The 20,127-nt window shown below is 39.3% G+C and overlaps 1 protein-coding gene across 5 annotated transcripts in view; it reads left to right on the top strand.

Annotated features, from left to right (window-relative positions):
* Pak5 (p21 (RAC1) activated kinase 5) overlaps positions 1-20,127 on the top strand; it is a 206,341-nt gene that overhangs the window by 171,156 nt on the left and 15,058 nt on the right. For all 5 annotated transcript variants that reach the window (XM_070006754.1, XM_070006758.1, XM_070006756.1 and 2 more), the window contains 2 exons: positions 3,041-3,826; positions 18,469-18,960. In XM_070006754.1, the coding sequence (XP_069862855.1) occupies positions 3,041-3,826; positions 18,469-18,960 (1,278 nt within the window). The remainder of the gene's footprint in view (positions 1-3,040; positions 3,827-18,468; positions 18,961-20,127) is intronic.

The raw sequence follows: 20,127 nt of genomic DNA on the forward strand, positions 1-20,127 counted from the left end.
AGACTTTAACTTGACTAACATTGAGAAATGGAATTGTGAATGGAAACTGTAAAACCAAAGTCAAAAAGAACTAGAAGTAAATGCAATATTCTAGTTAGCAAGACATTTCTCATGGTAAAATGAGTCACGAGTTCTGAATCTGCTGTGCAATGGTTGGGATGGAGGAGGTGAATGAATGAATGACAGATGGCATGGTCTGTGTTTTTCACTGTTAGGAGAAAGCTAGACTGAGCCATGTGGTAATAGATTAAATTCAGAGGCATCAATATGAAATCACATTGAGCTTAATATAAATAGAGGATGGATAAGTACAGTTTTATGTATACATGGGTGTAAGTTTATGTTTATGAATACCTATGTATGGTTTGTGCTTATGCTTATGCATTATATCTTTCCTTTTTCCATTCACTGAACCTTCCTTTCTCCATTTACTGCATGGGCCTATGAGCAATAAAACCGGCAGTAGACTAGAATCCAGACCATTGATTCCAAAGGACTTCTTAGAGTAATGGCTGATTTGTCAAAGGAATACAACAGCCAATCTGAAAGAATCCTCACTGACCAAAAGCTAGAGCCATTGATTCATAACACAAATAACGGCACTGGATCATAACCAAAGTATTTCATGAATATCAATGAATGCATCCATGCTGGTGAAAGTAAATGAATGGGGAACAATAAACATGTCTCTTGATGTCTTATGTAGATGAATCCTCTCTACCCTAGAGATATACAGCTTAACTCGCTATTCCTTGGGGGTGAGATGGTCTTTGCCTCCAAGGAGAAGGCTGGAGAGTATAGCTTGTAGTGTAGACCTGGGAAATACTACCTCACCCAAGTGATTAGAGAAGCCATCAGTAATAAGTCATGTGAATGGTATATGCAATAACTAGAATGAGATGAAACTGCTACTGTTCTCTTCATTTTCTCCCCCAAACCCATTATTCTAGTGTAATCATGGAAAAGTATCAAGAGAAAGGCAATTCTGCAAAATACCTGCTCGGTACTCCTTAAAATTACCAAGGTCTTCAGCAAGAAGGAAATTCCGAGAAATTGTGACAGATCAGAGAATAGCAAGAGACACAACCAATAAATGTAATGAGTTACTGTTGATGGTACCCTGGAATCATGGGAAAAATTAATACAATTTTAATAAAGGTGGAGTTTCATTAATTAGCAATGTAAGATGTTAACTACCAGAAAAAAAACTGGGTGATAAGTCTATGAGAACTCTACATAATATCTTCATAAAATAAAACACATATAATCTTCTAAAATAAAGTATATTTAAAAGAGGATAGACCCAGAGCATTAGTCCAGGACTAATAGAAATAATAAATAAATAAGATGGTGTCTTTCAACATGAATACTTTGAGGAGAACTATGTGTAAAACATGACCTCTGGCACAATTTAGTATTCCTCTTCCCATCCAAAGTTGCATATTGTACTAACTGTGATGGTGTTGAATTTTTTGCCACTTGCTCAAAGGTATTTTTCTCTTAAAATCCTGGAAGTCACAACACTTTGTTCTTTCTTCTTTTATCCACCCCCGTCATATTTTGCTCCCAACCTCCTCATTATCAAGGCTTCACTGACTAGATTTTGCAAGTGGTTTGCTGTTTCTCTGTTCCTTGTATTCCAGTATAATTTTTGTTCATTAAAGGGAACAATTTGTCACTAAGATCCTGGTACAACCACATCATTATCAAGCCATCCAAAATTCAGTGATGATAATATGTAGAAGTGTGGCCAGGCCTCAGTAAGTATTATAGTTATGGAGTTAATAAGAATATCGTATTTGATCATGAATTAAAGTCTACAAGTAATTTCCATACAGTTCCTTATTCAGTTTGAAAAGTCCTTTGCTGTTCTATGAAGTCTCATATAATCATTTATATATGTCCTCCATAAACATTTTTAAAAGTGTACCTATTTCTACTTATATATACAATGATTAGTGGGTTTTTTCCAAATCATTTGAGTAATATAAAAATATGCATTTTATAACCAAATCAGTCTAGATGGTTATATTTCATAATAATTAGCTCTTATGTTAGGTAGTTAGAATTTCTTTTATGTAAAGAATCTGGAAGAAAATATTTTCCAGTAAAATAAGACAATGATAACTTACATTATATAAGTTTCTAAATAGATTTCTGATCAATGATATCTCAATGGGAATAAATAAGTACAAAGCTGATATTATTGTTTAGTAATTGATTTACTTTGCCAGTGAAACCGAACATAGTTTTTTTCTTCCTCAGTCTTTTGGAAAATGTGTCTAGGGTATTTAAAATATATTTTTATTGTAAAGATACTGTACAGCAGGGTTACAGTTACATAAGCAAGGTAATCAGTCTATTTCCTATGGAGCATTGTTATACCCTTCTTTATTATTTCCCCCACCATCCCTTTCCTCCCCACCCCAAATCCTCCCTCCCCTCTCCATCCCTCCCCTGCCCACAAAATTGTAAAATTAATTTTCAGCATAGTGTCTTGTACATCATATTGTTACAATGGGTCATCCTGTATTCTTATTTCAGCATTTTGTTATTTCCCTTCCTCTCCCCAAATTAGAAAAATTTATATACAAGATGCAGGACACAGGAATCAAATACAGTGACAACAGGAGTTGTACCATGGGGGAAGAACATACAAAGAAACAAAAAAAAATCACATGGTACATTATAAGTACATTAAGAAAAACAGCAACAGAAATAAAACCTCTTGTGTCCCTATCTTGGGGTTCATTTTGCTTAGCATCAGGTTATATGGTCATATGTACTTAGCTTTTGACTTCTTCTGCTTGTCCTAGACATATATTAGTTATTGAAGATAAGGGAAACCATGGGACCTGCGTTTCTTTGAGTCTGGCTTACTTAATACAATCTTTTCCAAGCCTTTCCATTTCCTAACAAATGGGGCGGTGTCATTCTTTCTGATGGAAGCATAGAATTCCATTGTATATATACCACATCTTCTGACAATTTTAAGACATAAAATATTTTCTTTAAGCAGTATTCCTTTGATTGTTTCCAGACAATCGTTAGAGGAAACAAGTCCTGCAAGGAATCTTCCATCAACGGCCTGCTGGAGGATTTTGACAACATCTCTGTGACTCGCTCCAACTCCCTAAGGAAAGAAAGTCCACCTACCCCAGATCAGGGAGCTGCCAGCCATGGTCAAGGTCACGCTGAAGAAAATGGCTTCATCACCTACTCCCAGTACTCCAGCGAATCCGACACCACTGCTGACTACACTGCTGAAAAGTACCGAGAGAAAAGTCTCTATGGAGACGATCTAGATCCCTACTATAAAGGCAGTCATTCCGCCAAGCAAAATGGGCACATCATGAAAATGAAACACGGAGAGGCCTACTATTCTGAGATGAAGCCTTTGAAAACCGACATAGCCAGATTTCCTGTCGATTATCAAGCACATTTGGACTCACTGAGCAAGCCAAGTGAATACGGTGACCTCAAATGGGGGTATCAGCGAGCCTCAAGTAGTTCCCCTCTGGATTACCCATTCCAATTCACGCCTTCTAGAACTGCAGGGACCAGCAGGTGCTCAAAGGAGAGTCTGGCATACAGTGAAAGTGACTGGGGACCCAGCCTGGATGACTATGACAGGAGGCCGAAGTCCTCGTACCTGAATCAGACCAGCCCTCAGCCAGCCATGCGGCAGAGGTCCAAGTCAGGCTCAGGGCTCCAGGAACCCATGATGCCCTTCGGAGCAAGTGCATTTAAAACCCATTCCCAAGGACACTCCTACAACTCCTACACCTACCCTCGCTTGTCCGAGCCCACAATGTGCATTCCAAAGGTAATGTTTCCTACTTCTTACCTGTGACTGCTCCCTCCCCCGAAAAAGGAGGGGCTAGCCTTGTCTTCTTACATAATCAGAGTCCATAGAGCTTGCCTTGCTCTTTAATGAGAATCCCTATGAAAGCTAATCTTACTTCTTCCTATAAGCTCTAAGAACAAAAGCTTTGGGAAAAGGGACATATTTCACTAAAATCTGGCCTGTGGGATTTCCTACAAAATTTCTGATTAAAAGGCAAAGGAAATTTTATTTAATCAAAAGATTTTCCTGATTTGCCAATGACACATACTATGAGATCATATTTTTAACCAATGTCCCTGTGAAATTCCTATGATTAGAGGCCTTTTGAGGGGAAAATACAGGGATCGTTCTAGAACATTGATGTATCAGTCAGTTAAGATAAAAGTAAATCCTGATAAGGTGGTAAGTTGTTTTCCTTTTTTAAATTAGATTGGCTGTTTTTTTTTTTTTTTTAATTCAAGGGACATTCTTGTATCTTTAAGAGTTTATTCCTTTCCATTTTTTTGTAATGAAATAAGACTTTTGTATGAAATTTACAAATTTTGTAAATTTGAACCAGCTGTTTGCTGGACCATTTGGGTATATTTATTTTATTATATTTTGTTGTGATTCTTTTGTTGGCAAAAAAACCCCAACATGTTAGCCATTGGCAATTTGTTTTGAAATTTAGCTCTTCTATGATATCTCAAACTCTGGGCCATTGGAGATGTTACCAATCTGAAGCCAGACATTACCAGTCTAGAGCCAGACTGTGCCATGAGGATATAAACCTCTAGAAATATCTTGGAGAACATGCAAGTAGTTAATTCCCTTGATAACCTTTAAATGCTTTTGTTCTTCGCCTGGGCAGCAGGAGACTGAGGTTTACCTGGAGGTGTTGAAGCAACGGAACAGGATATGACTCATAACACAGACACCATCTACATTTGAACTAAATACTTTCTCCTTAAAGTCTTGAGGAACATGAGAGAAAATTCTGGAAAGCAATCCTACCGGGCTCCATGTGCTTTGTTGATTGTAGATAATATTTTCTCTTGCTTCTTATTTCTCATAAACACAATCCAAGATGTTAAAGAGAAGCCAGTAAGGAATATCTTAGGAATAACTTAAGCTATATTTGGGCAGGGGAAGGGGGCGGTGAGGGGTAGGGGTGAGAATATAGCTATCAGGTTAGTTTCCAAAATCTAAAATTTAAAACAAATCCAGAGAAGTGAAGCCAAAACCTGTCCCACAGGTTAAAAATTTAAGTAATCACAATGTTTTTGTTTTTTCCCCTTCACGGTATTAATTTATTTGAACATTTTTGGTGAGGGTATCATAAATGTCTTCATTTCCTCTCCATCTTACCAGGACAATTGCTAGGAAGTGGTTTAGTTAGGCAACAGCTAAATGCTTCATATATATAGATATATATATATATATAGATAGATATATATATATATATATATATATATACTCAAGGAAACTATGATATCAGAGACAACTACTTAGTTCTAGACTGAAATAAGCAAATTAACATGTCCTGTTGCTAAATCTCAGGTATTGACCATAGGAGTATATTTTATCTGGGAGTAAAGAATAGAATTTTGTGTGTGAATATGGTATATGTGAATACAGGTGAGGGAAGCAGTTTCTATCATAGTCACAGAGAACATGTTAACAGACCATTTTGGGCCACTGACATGCTTGGCTCATTAAATACTCATTTCTAAAATTAAAGTGGGAAAGTTGAGACATTTCACAGTGTTCATTTTTGAGATTCCAGGCTTCTCTCAAAAGGGAAAATCAAACAAAAAAGTCTGCTATCCTTGATCCACATTTTACTTAGCATAGGAGAATGGCTTGAGGTAAAGGCTGTAAACGGACTCTTCAGTTTAGGACAGGCCCCACCCATTTAATTTTTTTCCCCATTAGTCCAATCCCTTAGAGGCTTTGGGGACTTAACATAGTCTCCAACAGTCTCTTACTACTTATTTCAAAGAGGCTGAAACTGTAGTCCATAGAGTCACATGGTATATTGAAACATTCATAGCTGGCTGCGGACAAGAATCTAAGCCTGATATTTTTCCCCAATCTAGCACCTTTCTAATATATGGTCCCATATTATTTCAGGAGCTTATCTAAATTTGCCAGTAAAAATCATGATAAATCCTAGTGGTCACCAGAATTTTATAGGCTAAAAGGAAGAAGAGGAAGGCAGGCACAAGCTTCAGAATACAATTCTGTCCTGAATTCTAGCTTTGTCACAGCCAGAAATAATGCAGGAATATTGCACCTCAGGACAAAAAAAATAGCAGCAAATTTACCCTCTGAGAATATTTGCTGGGAGTTTTCAGCTCTTATTAGCCAGGTTTCCAAAGGAGCCAAGCCATTCTCTGGATAGCACAAGAAAACAGCTAAAAATTTCAGGAGCAGGTTTTTGTGGGAGGGCAGGAGGTAGGAAGCATGTTGATAATTAAGACGTTGACTTGATTAAAAATATAACATCTCTCTAAAAAAGAACTAGGGGACTGTGTCTTCAGAACCATACTCTTAAAAATCTAGCAATCACATTGGCTTTCCAGCTGAGGCAAGAAATAGCAATCACGACTCAGATAATTTGGCTTTGCCTCATAGAACTCTTTAGAGGAGTGTGGATATGATGTTCACATAGGAGAGAAAGCACAAAACCCATATAAACCTCTAGATGGAGAAAAATAAGAAGGGGGAATGAGGGATGAGTGAGTGAGTGTGTGTGTGTGAGAGAGATGGGGGGGGCTTATATTTGAGCCTAAAGAAAATTTGAAACATTAATGATAATTTACTGTTTAAAAGAAAAAGAAAAAAAAACTTCAATGAAATGTACCTACCTCCCAAATTTCCATGTTAGCATGACAGAAATGAAAAATGCTGGAGAATCTGTTGATATTAACACTTTCTACTCTCCCCCACCCCCACCCCCACTCCCAGAACTGAGCAGATGAAACCTTGAAGTGGAGAAGAAAAGCCGAACCGAACTAAAAATACCCTATACATCTCATGCTGTCAAGATTGCCCAATGTGGAGGGAGAATGCTTTCCCCTATTCACTGCAGATATATCTGCCTCACAGTCAGGGTAGCTGACCAGCAGTACTGTCTCCATGCATTTGATGTTGCCAATTGGATGCTTTCCAAGGCTGCTGTTGGTTCATGGGTCTTGGTGTTGGCCCAACACTTGCATTCCTTACCTGGGCTGTAACCACTGAGAAACCCCTAGTGTCATAACAGTTGCTCCAGTTCATCAGAAACTCACATCCTATATTGCTTTCCTGACTCCCATGGCCCAGTCACACAGAAGTTTATGTTTTCATTTTACTGATGAGAAGGCTCTGAACTAACCTGGTCATCAAGTCCTCACAGAACTAAGATCCAAATCTTGAAATTTCAGTCCTTCACTAGATATGGACTACAAACCTGATTGCACAGGGCAACTTTTGAGAGAACCAACCCTTCAATCCACCTCTGTTCCACTCTCTAATACTTGAAGAAATGAAGTTGCATTAGCAATTAAATTAGCAGAGAATTCAGCAATTAGTTTGCATCATCCTGTTTCATTTAGCAGTAAGGTTTCTCAACCCTGGCCCTGTTGATCCCAGTTTGCACCTGGTAAGTCATTGTGATGAAGGGCTCTCATCATTGTAAGGTATTTAACAGTATCTCTGGCCTCTACTCACTAGATGCTAGAATCACCCTCCTTTCCTGTAGCGCCCCAAATTAGCTCTAATGGATCTGGATACCACCAAATGCTCCATCAGCAGTAGATCACAAAACATATTTGAGGATATTTGAAGGTAGAGTTTTTGGAGACAAACCACGTGAGTTTTGGTCCAAATCATTACCACTTATTAACTAGGTGAGTAAATTTGCTCAATTGTTCCCACTCTTCTTTATCTATTAAGTGAAGAGAAAGACAACTTCTGCCTCATCATGGTTGTGAGGGTTAAATAAGTTAATGAGTTAGAATAGCTTAATTATTAAGACATGTAACTTACATGTCTGTATGTAGCACATAGACAGATGATAAATTCACTATGTTCTAAACTTGGTGAGAAACATTTTGCAGGCACTTAGTTTAGTCCTTACAACAGGTCTAGAAGAGTCCAGGTTTTGCAGTTGAGGAAGCTGAGACATCAAGACTAAGACATTCTTTAGAATATGAACGTCAATAGCTCTCTCTGGATTTAAAACCACATCCCTCGGATTCAAAAGTCTTTGTGTCTAGAACATTCCTACTTCCCCAGAAGAAAACTGAAGAGGGAGAAAAGTGGATATGAAGTCTTAAGACATAGTCACACATTGCCAGCAGCCCTGACCTTGCTGGTAGAGAACAGGCAAAAGTTCAGGGATGAATTTGGAATGCATAAGAAACACTCTCTACTTTCTGGTATTGGTAGAATGGAATTATCATCAAGTTCCCTAGTATGAGCTAGGAGTAAAACTGAAACTGGTCTCTTTTTTTTGCCAGTCCTGGGGCTTGAACTCAGGGTCTGGGCACTGTCCCTGACCTTCATTTGCTCAAAGCTAGCACTCTACAACTTAAGCCACAGCGCCACACTTATGCCTTTTTCTGTGTATGTGGTACTGAGGAATCGAACCCAGGACTTCATTCATGCTGGGCAAGCACTCTACCACTAGGCCACATTCTGGTACCCTGGTATTGTATATTTATTTGAATTAGGGAAGGGAAGGGGAACAACAGAATGGTGAGACAAAGGACAAGGAGGGAACCAATGCAACAGCCATATATACAAGACAACATGCTGGAAATGATCTGTACAACTTGGGGGTCGAGGGAGGGAAAGTAGGAGAAAAATGAGGGAAGAGGTAACAAATTTGACAAATTTGACAGTTACTTGTGTAACTGTACCCACTCTGTACATCATTTTGACAATAAAACAAACATTTTTTTTAAAAACACAAAAAAACTGAAACCACAAGCGGTGAAGGAACCATTAGGCGAAAAGATCCCTAGTACTTTCTTGCACACTTTTTTACCTTAAGTGATAATCTTGTTTGATCTTTTTTTTTTCTTTAAGATAGTCAGACACTGGGCACCAGTGGCTTACATCTGTAATTCTAGCCACTCAAGAGGCTGAGATTTAAGGATCACTATTCAAAGCCAGCCTAATCAGGAAAGTCAGAATCTTGTCTCTAGCCAGCAAAAAGCTGGAAGTAGAGGTGTGGCTCAAATGGTAAAGGAAAGCCTTAAGCTAAAAAGCTAAGAAAAAGTACCCAGGCCCCTTGAACTCAAGTCATAGTAGCAGCGCGCACACGCACACGCGCGCACGCACACACACACACACACACACACACATGTGCACGATAATCAGAAAATCATTTTTTTCACTCATTATGGAAGAATACAAGTTCTTGAATTTTATTCCAAGATTGAGCCCTTATGAGCTATATGACGCTCTCTATGTCTATTACTTCATCTGTACAGTGAATTTTAGTCCTTACTCATGAGGATTAAATAAGGGTAATAAACATGACAAGCACTTCGCAGTAGACCTTATTCCCAGGAATATTTCTTTTTTAGTGTTATTGTAGAGTTGATATACAAAGGGGTTACAGTTATATGAACCAATTAATGAGTAATGAATACAATTCTTCTTTAAACCATGTCTCCCTTTCCATCACTCTCTTCCAATCTTTCCCTCCCCTCCCCATCCATAAGATATCCAGTTCATTTCCCACATAGTGTCTAGTGAGTGTCACTGTTGTATTCATTCATCTATGTTCTACCTTTTATGTGCCCTCTTTTTCCCTTCCAAATACAAACTAACAAACAAGACAAAAGCAAAAGAAAACAAAAACAGTAACAATGGCAACTGAAAAATATCTGCCTTTTTCTTGGAGTTCATTTCATAGAACATTATTTTCTATGATCATCTGTACATACAGATTGAGCCTTTGTCCACCACTCCTATACATATCCTCCTTTGGCATCTGTATGTGAATGACGAGGGTCCTCTATAATTTATCATGTCCCAGTGTGTGTTTATTTATTTATTTGTTTGCTTGTTTGTTTATTCATTTCATTCAGTGCATTTACACAATGGAATTCCACTCATCCATCAGAAAGAATGATATGGTACCATTCCTAAGGAACTGGAAAGAATTGGAAAAAAATTATATTAAGCAAAGTAAGTCAGAGCTAAAGAAACATAGGCTGCATGGTTTCCGTTGTCTGTGGTAACCAGAATGTGCCTATAAGTCTACAAGTAAACACGTTGAATGACCAGGAATATTTCTTGTTGGGAAACATGTAACCAATCTTCTAATGCCAGCAACGGGAATGGTTTCTTTGTGTAATCTTTACCTATTTGCAACATACACATGACTCAAACATTGGACTATCTTCCCTTTAGAGATGTGTGGGTTACAGAGTAGCTGAGTGCCTACCTCAAGGGAATGCACAAATCTCACCGTCTGAGTTGGCCTGAGGACCGCAGCTTCACTACCAATGTTTTCTATACTCTGTCCAATGGAAATGAAACTCACAAACCTTCCCTAGCAACCAGCGGCTACAGTGAGCACTATATCCTACCCACAACTCCAGCTCACCTCACCACCTCTTCTGCATGGGGCTGCAACAGTGACCAAGGCTACGTCTCTAGGTGACCTACAGAGGTGGCATGTATAGGGACACTGAGTAAAGAATGATAGATGCAAAGAAAAGTATGGCCTGATTCCCAAGCCTTCTTCTTGAGGTCACCTGAGCAATAGTTTCTACCTTTCAGTAGCTACCATTTTTCTTTCTCTGCAAGGAAAAGCAATCGATAGAGTATGTTTAGTCTTCTTGATTCAGTGACTCATTTCTTGTGGCACATGACAGATTCAGCCACTGCTCTTTTTCTATTGAGGATCCTTTCAGAGACCCGTTGGGGTTCGATGTACTATGAAATGATAATTCTACTGAGGCCTGGTGGGCTACACTAAAAATCTGAAAGAGAAAAGAGAATCACTTTTATTTATTGCCTTTAGATTTATTTTCCTTATGTAAGGGCTCCTATAGGATGCACACTTAAGATTCATAGTGCATCCCAGGTGACTCAGTGCCACATCTTGATATCTGCCTTTGCTGATGGAGACTTTCCAGGTTCTCTGCATGATACATCTTCCTATAAAAGCTCTTGTGGTTCAAAGTATGTGGTAATTTGGTTGTTATGAGTGGGTTTCTCCATTACTAAACTTAAAACTAAATGAATCTCAGCGAGTATTGCCAATCCTCCAGCTCTCCCAGAGGCCCTGACACATTTGAACAGTATTTGGAGTCAATTCTCACAAGTTCAGAGTCCTTCCACAAGCTCCAGGCAGTGAGGGATGGCAGGTCAGAGCAATCTGCTCTTTAAAAGAATGCATTCTAGGAGTCTGGAACAGCAACTGTGGGGGGTTAATTGGATATGCCATTTCAGAGGTGGAGAGAGAGCCTGAAAAAAATAGTATGCTTGTGCATGCTGATCTTAGATTTGGTTGTTTCTTCGTAGAACTGGGCCTTGCCTATTTGCAGAGGTCATGAACTGCTTTTCTGAACTCCTTCAGCATGCTTTTGTCATATATTTTTGTAAGACAAGGAAGTAAAATGACTCTCCAAACTTAATATCATTAGGTATACGTTCATACATGCCTAAAATGGGAAGCTGATATATGGCTGCAGGATTTTTCCGGCAAAATGCTCAACATGGTGGATAGCTTTCTGCTACATGCCATTTGGAAATCCAGACAGTGTGTCCAACCCAACCATCCAGAAGTTAACCTCCTTCTGAAGCACCCCCACATCAGATTTTTTAGAGGCTACCAAGGCCAGCCCATGATCTTTATGCCTTATCAATGATCGTACATACTTCTCTCTTTTATTATGTATACATTGAAATAGTGTACTGTATCCCCTTTGTCATCCAACTAGGGAGCATGTAAAATATTTACTAGGAAATAGAGCTGCTCCATTTTGCACATAATTGTGGCTGGGGACAAATCAAAGTTTGGATGCAATTGGAGATAAAATAATTCCTTAAGACCCTACAATAAGATAGACTTGAGCTCTTGTCAGCAGCCACCTTGGTCAGAGTAGCAGAGACTGGCTACCCAAGGGTGGAGACCTACCAGATTAGCTTGTTGGCTACAGGCCAGGCTGTTCACCCCAAGGCATAGTGACGAGTGGATGGTGGAATCACCTCCCATGCATTGTGTTTCCTGCCAGTGGAGGTTGGGGGTGGGGGGGAACACTGGAATTGCAAAGCACAGCTAGAGGGCCATGAAACTTAATGTATCCCCTTTCCCTAATTATCAGTCTCAAATGTTTCATTTGAGGAAGCAAATTAGTGATTCTCCCTGGAGCTCTTGCAAGCTTCCCAAATCCAAGGCTGTCCCTGTTAACATCTTCCTCTGAGTCAAGTCAGGAACATTTAAAATGTCCTTTGTATGGTCAGATAATAGAGCACTGTGATCTGCTTTTTATCTCACCTTTGATTTATGCTGAGCAATAAGTAGCACTCAATCTGGCTTCTTTTTAAAGCTTTCTTTCTTTCCTTCTTTTTTTTTCTTTCCCTCCCTCCCTCTCTCCCTCCCCCTCTCTCTTTCTTTCTTTCCTTCCTACCTTCTTTCTTTCCTTTTTTTCTTTCTTTCTTTCTTCTTTAGAAATGAGCTATCTCTTGTTTTATTATGCTCCAGAAAAAGTGTATTGGAGCATTACGTGCAAGCACTGGAAGCATCTGCCTCCTATCTCTGTAACTCTCCATCCTTCACAGAACATTCCATAGTCTCCATTCTATGGGTGCAGTCTCCCACCGTGGCCACCTGGTACACCCAAGTCCTGGCATCATCCATCTATGGTCTCCTTGTTGTCAGTGCAGAAGGCCACGGTGACAAATAGATGCTGTGACAGGATTATTTTTCTTCTTTTCTTTCTCCCACCCTCCCCCTTGCTAAGGATTTTTTTTTCCCCAAGCCTTGGCATAAAATGGTCAAAGGATGTTCTACTGCAGAATTCAATTTCACAGTTCAGTTGGGTCCTTGATTACACTGCCAAATTCAGATTAATGTGCATTTAACTAACATGGATCAGGGGAATTCTGGCTGACAGCCAGTCGTAATCGGAGCAATTGATAGCTGTGAGGAGTTTTATATCCTGTCCTCCCCAGCGCACTATGCTGAAATTGATTGATTAAATGAATTCATTGCTATAATTATTTATAATTTTGATACATCGCAAGCCTATGTCTGACCCTATCCTTGGAGATGTTGCACTTATTGTAGAAGGCTGAACTGGGAATTATTTATTCCCTTATAACACAGCCTTTTTCTCCTTTTTTTACATTTTGAGTAGAGACATGAAAAAGCACATTTCTATAAGAATTAAGTCCTGGCAACTGAAAAATAATGGTGCATTATTAACCACTTCCAAAAGGAAGGAAACTGTGGCTGTGATGACTTATTCATGCTGCCAGTATTTTTAATGATTCTTGCAGAGAGAATTTCCCCTCCACATATATCTGATTTTCGATGATCATGAGTGCCCTCATAAGACTGGAGCTAAGCAGTTTGGCAGCCTGGACAATCATTTACAAAACAATTGATCTAGCTTCTCTGATTACATCCTGCCATATGGAAATCTTTCCTTAAACTATGTGGACTCCTGGCTCAATTCCTTAGGAGTTATGTTTTCACACAGCACAAGATTATTTTTTTTTCTAGAGGAATAGGGATAGTCTTGATGGTTTCTCTAGTGTTTTCTCTTCTACATGGCAGTTTTCTACTCCTAGTCAGCATATAAAAACCCTTGTGATAAGGTCTGGCAAGGATAAACCAGATATGTAAATTCCTTGGAAATGATTTTGAGCGTGGACAATGACAGATATATTGGATTCACTTATTTAATAGCATCCTTTTCACTGGTCCAACACCACTGCATTGTCATCTGGCTAAATAATTAGATCCACATCTTTCTCACAGTAGCATGGAGAAGATACTCATATGAAGTCCGTGCCAGCTTTCTTTAGATTGGAGGAAAGGTTACAGAGTTCAAGCTTGACTCCTTTGCATATATAAAAGAGAATAGAAAAACAGATTCATCATTTATGTTTCACCTACTTCCACATAGAGACTATCTTGAGAAAGGCAACTTCGAAGAGGACAATTAAATAACTGTAAATGTGTTCAAGAACCATGTAAATGAGGAGGAAGCCTCATCCCAGAAAAGCAGCTTGGCCTTTCTTCCTCAAAAAAAAAAAAGCATTAAAGAAAGTTTGGACATAAATATGACAAAATACAAAGTTTTGCTTTGACCGATGCAGAAATTGAAATGATGAATTATGTGTATAGTTGTTCAGTATTTTTTTTAAAAATAATTTGAGCTGATTTCTCTATGCCAAAACTATTTTTAAAATGAAAATGTCTTCAGTCCCATTCTCCTAATCATTATCATCCATCATTTTCTGGCCCAATTTTTATATCTTGCTCCAGGCTGCGCAGAATTCTTTCCTCACACATCTTTTCCTCTACTTCCCCACCCCATACTGAAGCATCCTGAGTAAGCCTTAATCTCTGCAGTTGTTGGTGTACACTTTGCTCATTTATATCTTGACCATCTCTCTCACTTATCATGGAAGCATATCTCTGTGAACTTACACAGGGCCCAGGTGCTAATGTGATTCTGACTGTGATTTAATCTTCATTCTAACTTCTGAATGAACTCTGGACCTTTATGTGTCCTACTTAAACACTCTGTGCCTCAATCCCCTTTCCAGTAAAATAGAACAATTATGGGGCCTATTGCCTAACTTGAGGTATAAATACAATAATGTTCATTGAGTACTTGAAAGAGTCTCTGAAACGTGGAAGGCAGTGATGACCATTATTAACCTTAGTGTTTATTAGAGCAATCATTCCATGGGAAAAGTCCCTACTTGGGTTCCCAGGAAAATGTCAGAGCATTTTTATAAGAAGAAAAGGCACTCGGTCTTGGTTATACCTGGTATGTAGGCGACAAGTCATGGTAGAAGTGGGAAGGAAAGCAAGAAAGCAGGCCTGTGCTGCCAGTGTGCTGAGCAGCTAGGATTTCCAGAAGCCTTCTACTGGGAGTACAGGTCAGACCTGAGGAGAAGAAGAATGGGGTTGTATGATCCTATCATGAATATGACAGCATTTTCCCCGCAGCATCTCACTTTTACCAATAAGAAAACTTGATGAGTTGCTACTTAATTGATTCCTGGAGTTAAAAAAATAAAAAAGACCAAAGCCTGTCAGAAATCTGTGGGTCTGGAATAATATTCCTCTGGTATCCAAAGCTGATTGGTTATAACCCAAATGATGGCCACAGTTCAGTGATGCCCCAAACAGCATCTCTCCTACACTTCTTCACAAAGTCAGAGTATATATTCCCTCACCTGAGCAGAACAGTTAATTCTGCTTTGAGTAAATCAAGTTTGATTCTAAAAATTGTCTTTTATAGCAGTGGTTCTTCCTCCTTGCTTAAAGAATCTGTACCTCTTACCAGCAAGCTATGAGAACCAATTGCAGCTTTTTGTCACCAAGACCTAATTTCAATGACATTTAGCTCCCAGCAAACAACTCTGCTTTCTTCCTGTAACCAAAAATTGTCTTCTTCATGCAGGTAGGCGTCCTCTTCTGTATGCCACAAGCTGGCTGTTCAGAGTTGACCCTAATAATGCTGCCTGACAAGAGATGGAGGGAGAATGGGGCCTAATGCTGTGTGAAGCAGTGTTTATGATTCCTAAAGGATACAGCTTTCCTGTCTGTAATATATCTACAGAGATCAGTGAGACTGGCTCGTGGAGAAGGAATACAATTTTGTTGCAAGTACAGAGCAAATTCTGTAAGAAAAACACAGGAAGGTGATAGCTTGCTTCAGGTTCCAAGACATGCCTCTGAGAATATAAAAGTCAAAGATCTCCCTTCACCTTGCCACTGGCCTTGCTGGCTAATGAGAACTGTATTTAAAGCAACAACTCAGTTGTTTAATTACCCTAATATTTATTTCACTCCTACACATCTTTACTGTGTATACATGAACACATGAATCAGCCTTTTTCTAATATACAGTATTTTAAATACAACATGTTATTTTTAGTGAACATTTTTATTTGTGAAAAGAATTTTATTGTAAAGGTGATATACAGAGGGGTTACAGTTACATAAATCAGATAATGAGTACATTTTTTTTAACAGTGCCACCCCCTCCCTCATTTTCTTCCAGTTTCTTCCCTCCTGTTTCCCAAGTATAGTTCATTTCCCACAAAGTGTATCACTTCTGAATTGGTTCCCACTATTTCTTTTTTTTTTTTTTTTTTTTTTTTTTTTTTTTTTTTGTCGGTCGTGGGGCTTGAACTCTGGGCCTGCGCTGTCCCTCAGCTCTTCAGCTCAAGGCGAGCGCTCTACCACTTGAGCTACAGCGCCACTTCCGGTTTTTTTCTGGTGGTTTATTGGAGATAGGAGTCTCACGGTTTCTCCTGCCCGGGCTGGCTTTGAACCGCGATCCTCAGATCTCAGCCTCCTGAGTAGCTAGGATTACAGGCGTGAGCCACCAGCGCCCGGCTGGTTCCCACTATTTCTATGTTTACCCTTCCCCTCCCCAAATCAGATAAACCTATATATAAGACAAAGGGTACAGAAATCAAAAACAGCAACAAAAGAGAATAAACCAAAGGGGAAAAAATAAGAACTACAAACAGTACAATAAAAAATACAAATCTACAGGTAAACCCAATTGATAGGAAAAGACAAAAATTTACACGTTTGGACACGATTAACTAAACAGCACTAGAAACATTCACACAGTGACACCAAAGTGGGATAGTCTTAGGAGAGGATCACAAGGGCTCAATAACTATGTGCCATATGATCACGTAAAATGATCTTTATTGAAATGAACTCCAGGAAATGGAAACAATATATTTAATATGTTGCATTCAAAAGTATTTTGCCTGATTGTCTTGAGGATTCATATGCAGGAATATCCATGCCACCAGCACTTTGGGCATCTTCAATAAATGGTAACTCGTTTTACTAATATTACAGTTACCATTTATTCTCTCCTTTGGTAGAGTATGATGGGTTAGGACCTTAAATCACTTACCTTCTTTACAGTGTCTCCCAAGATCCATTGAAAGCCATGCCTCATTGCTCTTCTTTTCTCAGTTGCACATGATGAGAGTTGTTACTCCTTCCACTGCTGCCTTTGCTACCTTGGTATAATATGGCCACTACTTTTTATATCTTTCTCAAGGTCCTCCTCCTGTTCTTTCTGGTCTCTAGATGTTCAAGTGTATGGGCTGTCTTTTCTAGCTTCAAAGTTTAATACCACCTACTCAGGTTTTTATTTTTAGCCTTAAATTTTTCCTGGACTTGGAGCAGGGAACATTTCCTCATGGATGTTTAATTCTTCTATCAAGTTTAATGTGGTTATATCAGAACTCTTGATTTCTTTTCTTGTGTCAGTTATATCTATTACTATGTAAAAATATTGCAAAGTTTCATAGTTTAAAACAATTGTAAGCATTTATCATCTCACGATTTCTCTGATCAGGCATCCTATCACAAACTATGAACTTGAGTTCTAAAACAAACTGTCTCACAAAACAGAATGTATTACTGTTCATCAAATCCCCATTTCCCAGCCCTCCAAAAATAAGATATTTCAAACTATTCACTATATCAAAATTTATGTATGCCAGGTGTTTGGAAAGGCTGAGCTAGTTAGTTCTGTCTTAGTATCTCTCCTGAGGTTTCAGTCAAGATGTCATCCAGGGCAAAGTATCTAAGGGCTAGAATCCCCTTCCAAGGTGGTTCACATGGCTTTTGGCTGAAGGCTTCTATTTCTAGCTAGCTCTTGGTAGAATTTTCAAGTGCCCTCATGAGAAGGACCTGAAGAAAGCTAGAGCAAGTGATGAGTGACAAGGCAGAGATACTCTGTTGACGCTTTTAGCCTTTTCCCTTCTACCTAACACACACACACACACACACACACACACACACACACACACACACACACACACACACACACACACACTTCAAGGATGCAAAATCTGAAGTATGGGAAAAGGCATCTGAGTTTGAATGTCTCCCCTAAATGCTGGCTGAACACTGTCTTCTAATGAGAGATGGAGGGCTTTCATTCCTGAATAGAAGGGCTTCCTGAGTAGAGTAGCAAGTGCATCTTGAATAAGGCACGCTTGAATTAAAACACCTCTCTGTGAGCTCTGTTGGGAGAAAGGGTGCTGTGCAAGATGGTCAAAATAATTAGTTTGGTCAAATGAGATCGATGGCATGCATGAAAACAGAGCAGTGAAACTTGCTGAAATTGTATGAAGAAAGAGGGTATGGGAGAGTGATAAGGAGAAAGAGAGATTGGTTGGCATGCATTGTGTACATGCATAGAAATGTGAAAACGATATCCGACTCTCTAGAGAGCTCTCTCTATAGAACACTTCTGTGGTGCACAAGGTTAAGTAGGTGCTCACTCACTGACAGTGTCCCAGCTAGGTTTTCTCTTCACCTTTTGGTGTTCATTCTGCCACCTGTTGGTTTGGTTTTACCTTGTATCTAGCATGTGACTGTTGTCCATTCATGCCTGTCTTCCCAGGTGGATTATGATCGAGCACAGATGGTCCTCAGTCCTCCACTGTCAGGGTCCGACACCTATCCCAGGGGCCCCACCAAACTACCTCAAAGTCAAAGCAAAGCAGGCTACCCCTCGAGCAGCCACCAGTACCCTTCTGGGTACCACAAAGCTACCCTGTACCAACATCCTTCCTTGCAGACCAGTTCCCAGTACATGTCTACAGCATCTTACCTGAGCTCTCTCAGCATCTCATCCAGCACCTATCCCCCGCCCAGCTGGGGCTCCTCCTCAGACCAGCAACCCTCCAGAGTATCCCATGAACAGTTCCGGGCTGCGCTGCAACTTGTGGTCAGTCCAGGAGACCCCAGGGAATACTTGGATAACTTCATCAAAATCGGAGAAGGGTCAACAGGCATTGTATGCATTGCAACAGAGAAACACACAGGGAAACAAGTAGCAGTGAAGAAAATGGATCTTCGAAAGCAGCAACGACGAGAGCTACTTTTTAATGAGGTAAATGGTGTGTTTGGGATCATCCTCTCGGTCCAATAGAATATGTATTTCTCGCTTCAAAAAGTAGCACATGTATGTTTATGAAGACATAAAAACATATTGAAAATAGAAAAGCAAAACTAATCCACTGCAATGTTCTCTTCTAGTCTTCTAGTTCTCTTCTAGTGTTTTATGTGTGTCAGCCACTGTGTTAAGCAGTAGACTAGTGTGACCTCTCAGCAAGCAACCCTATGAAGCAGAAAGAGGCCATTACCAGTGGATCAAGGAAATCTGAACTCAGATAAGTTAAGTGACTAGCTCAGGATCATATAAGTTGACAGCAGATCTGGGATTTAAATCCTGTCTAGCAGATTCCAGATCTCACAGTAAGTTCAAGGTGAATGGGATTTGAGCATCTTCCCTAGTCACTATTTCTCATCTTGAAATTTACAACCCCAAAATTGATTATTATAATATGGACATTAGATATATATATAAATTATTGATAAACAACCCCAAAATTTTGCAAGTAGATATAAAGCAGCAGTTCCTGGAAGTTCCATCTTCAAGTTAAACTTTTTATACCTATATCATATGCAGCTTTCTTTAGCTTATTTTGTATTATCATAAACTAGCTATACAGAGTGGTTTCAATTCAACATATCATCACATTTAGTTTTCCCTTCCAAATACATTCTTTGTATTCAGACCAAATATTCCTCAGATTCAATACATAATTTTTCCTCATGAGAAATTAAGTTGGTCTCATATAGCCTTTCCTCTAATAATTATTCCTTTCATTCATTTATGGGACTCAAATATCAGAAAAGAAAGAAAGGAAGAGAGAGAGAGAGAGAGAGAGAGAGGGAGGGAGGGAGGGGGGAGGGGGGAGGGAGGGAGGGAGGAAGGGAAGCATAGTCAACTAAGGGTCCAATTTAAGTGCAAATCTTGCTGTAGTTCAACATGTTTTTATTTCAGTCTCTTTTTGTCTATTCCTATCCCAATTGTGTGTGTGTGTGTGTGTGTGTGTGTGTGTGTGTGTGTGTGTAGTTCCAATGTTTGACTGACCAGCCACTACAAATGTAAACTGTCTTAATTCTTTTTAATCCTACTCACTACCTTTGTCTATCCCAGCTAGCCCTTTGTCTATAGTAGATTTCCAAAGCAATTCTCCTGCAATCTATACCT

This window comes from Dipodomys merriami, unplaced genomic scaffold (assembly GCF_024711535.1).
Source record: "Dipodomys merriami isolate MVZ:Mamm:240054 unplaced genomic scaffold, mDipMer1.0.p SCAF_7, whole genome shotgun sequence".
NCBI lineage: Eukaryota > Metazoa > Chordata > Mammalia > Rodentia > Heteromyidae > Dipodomys > Dipodomys merriami.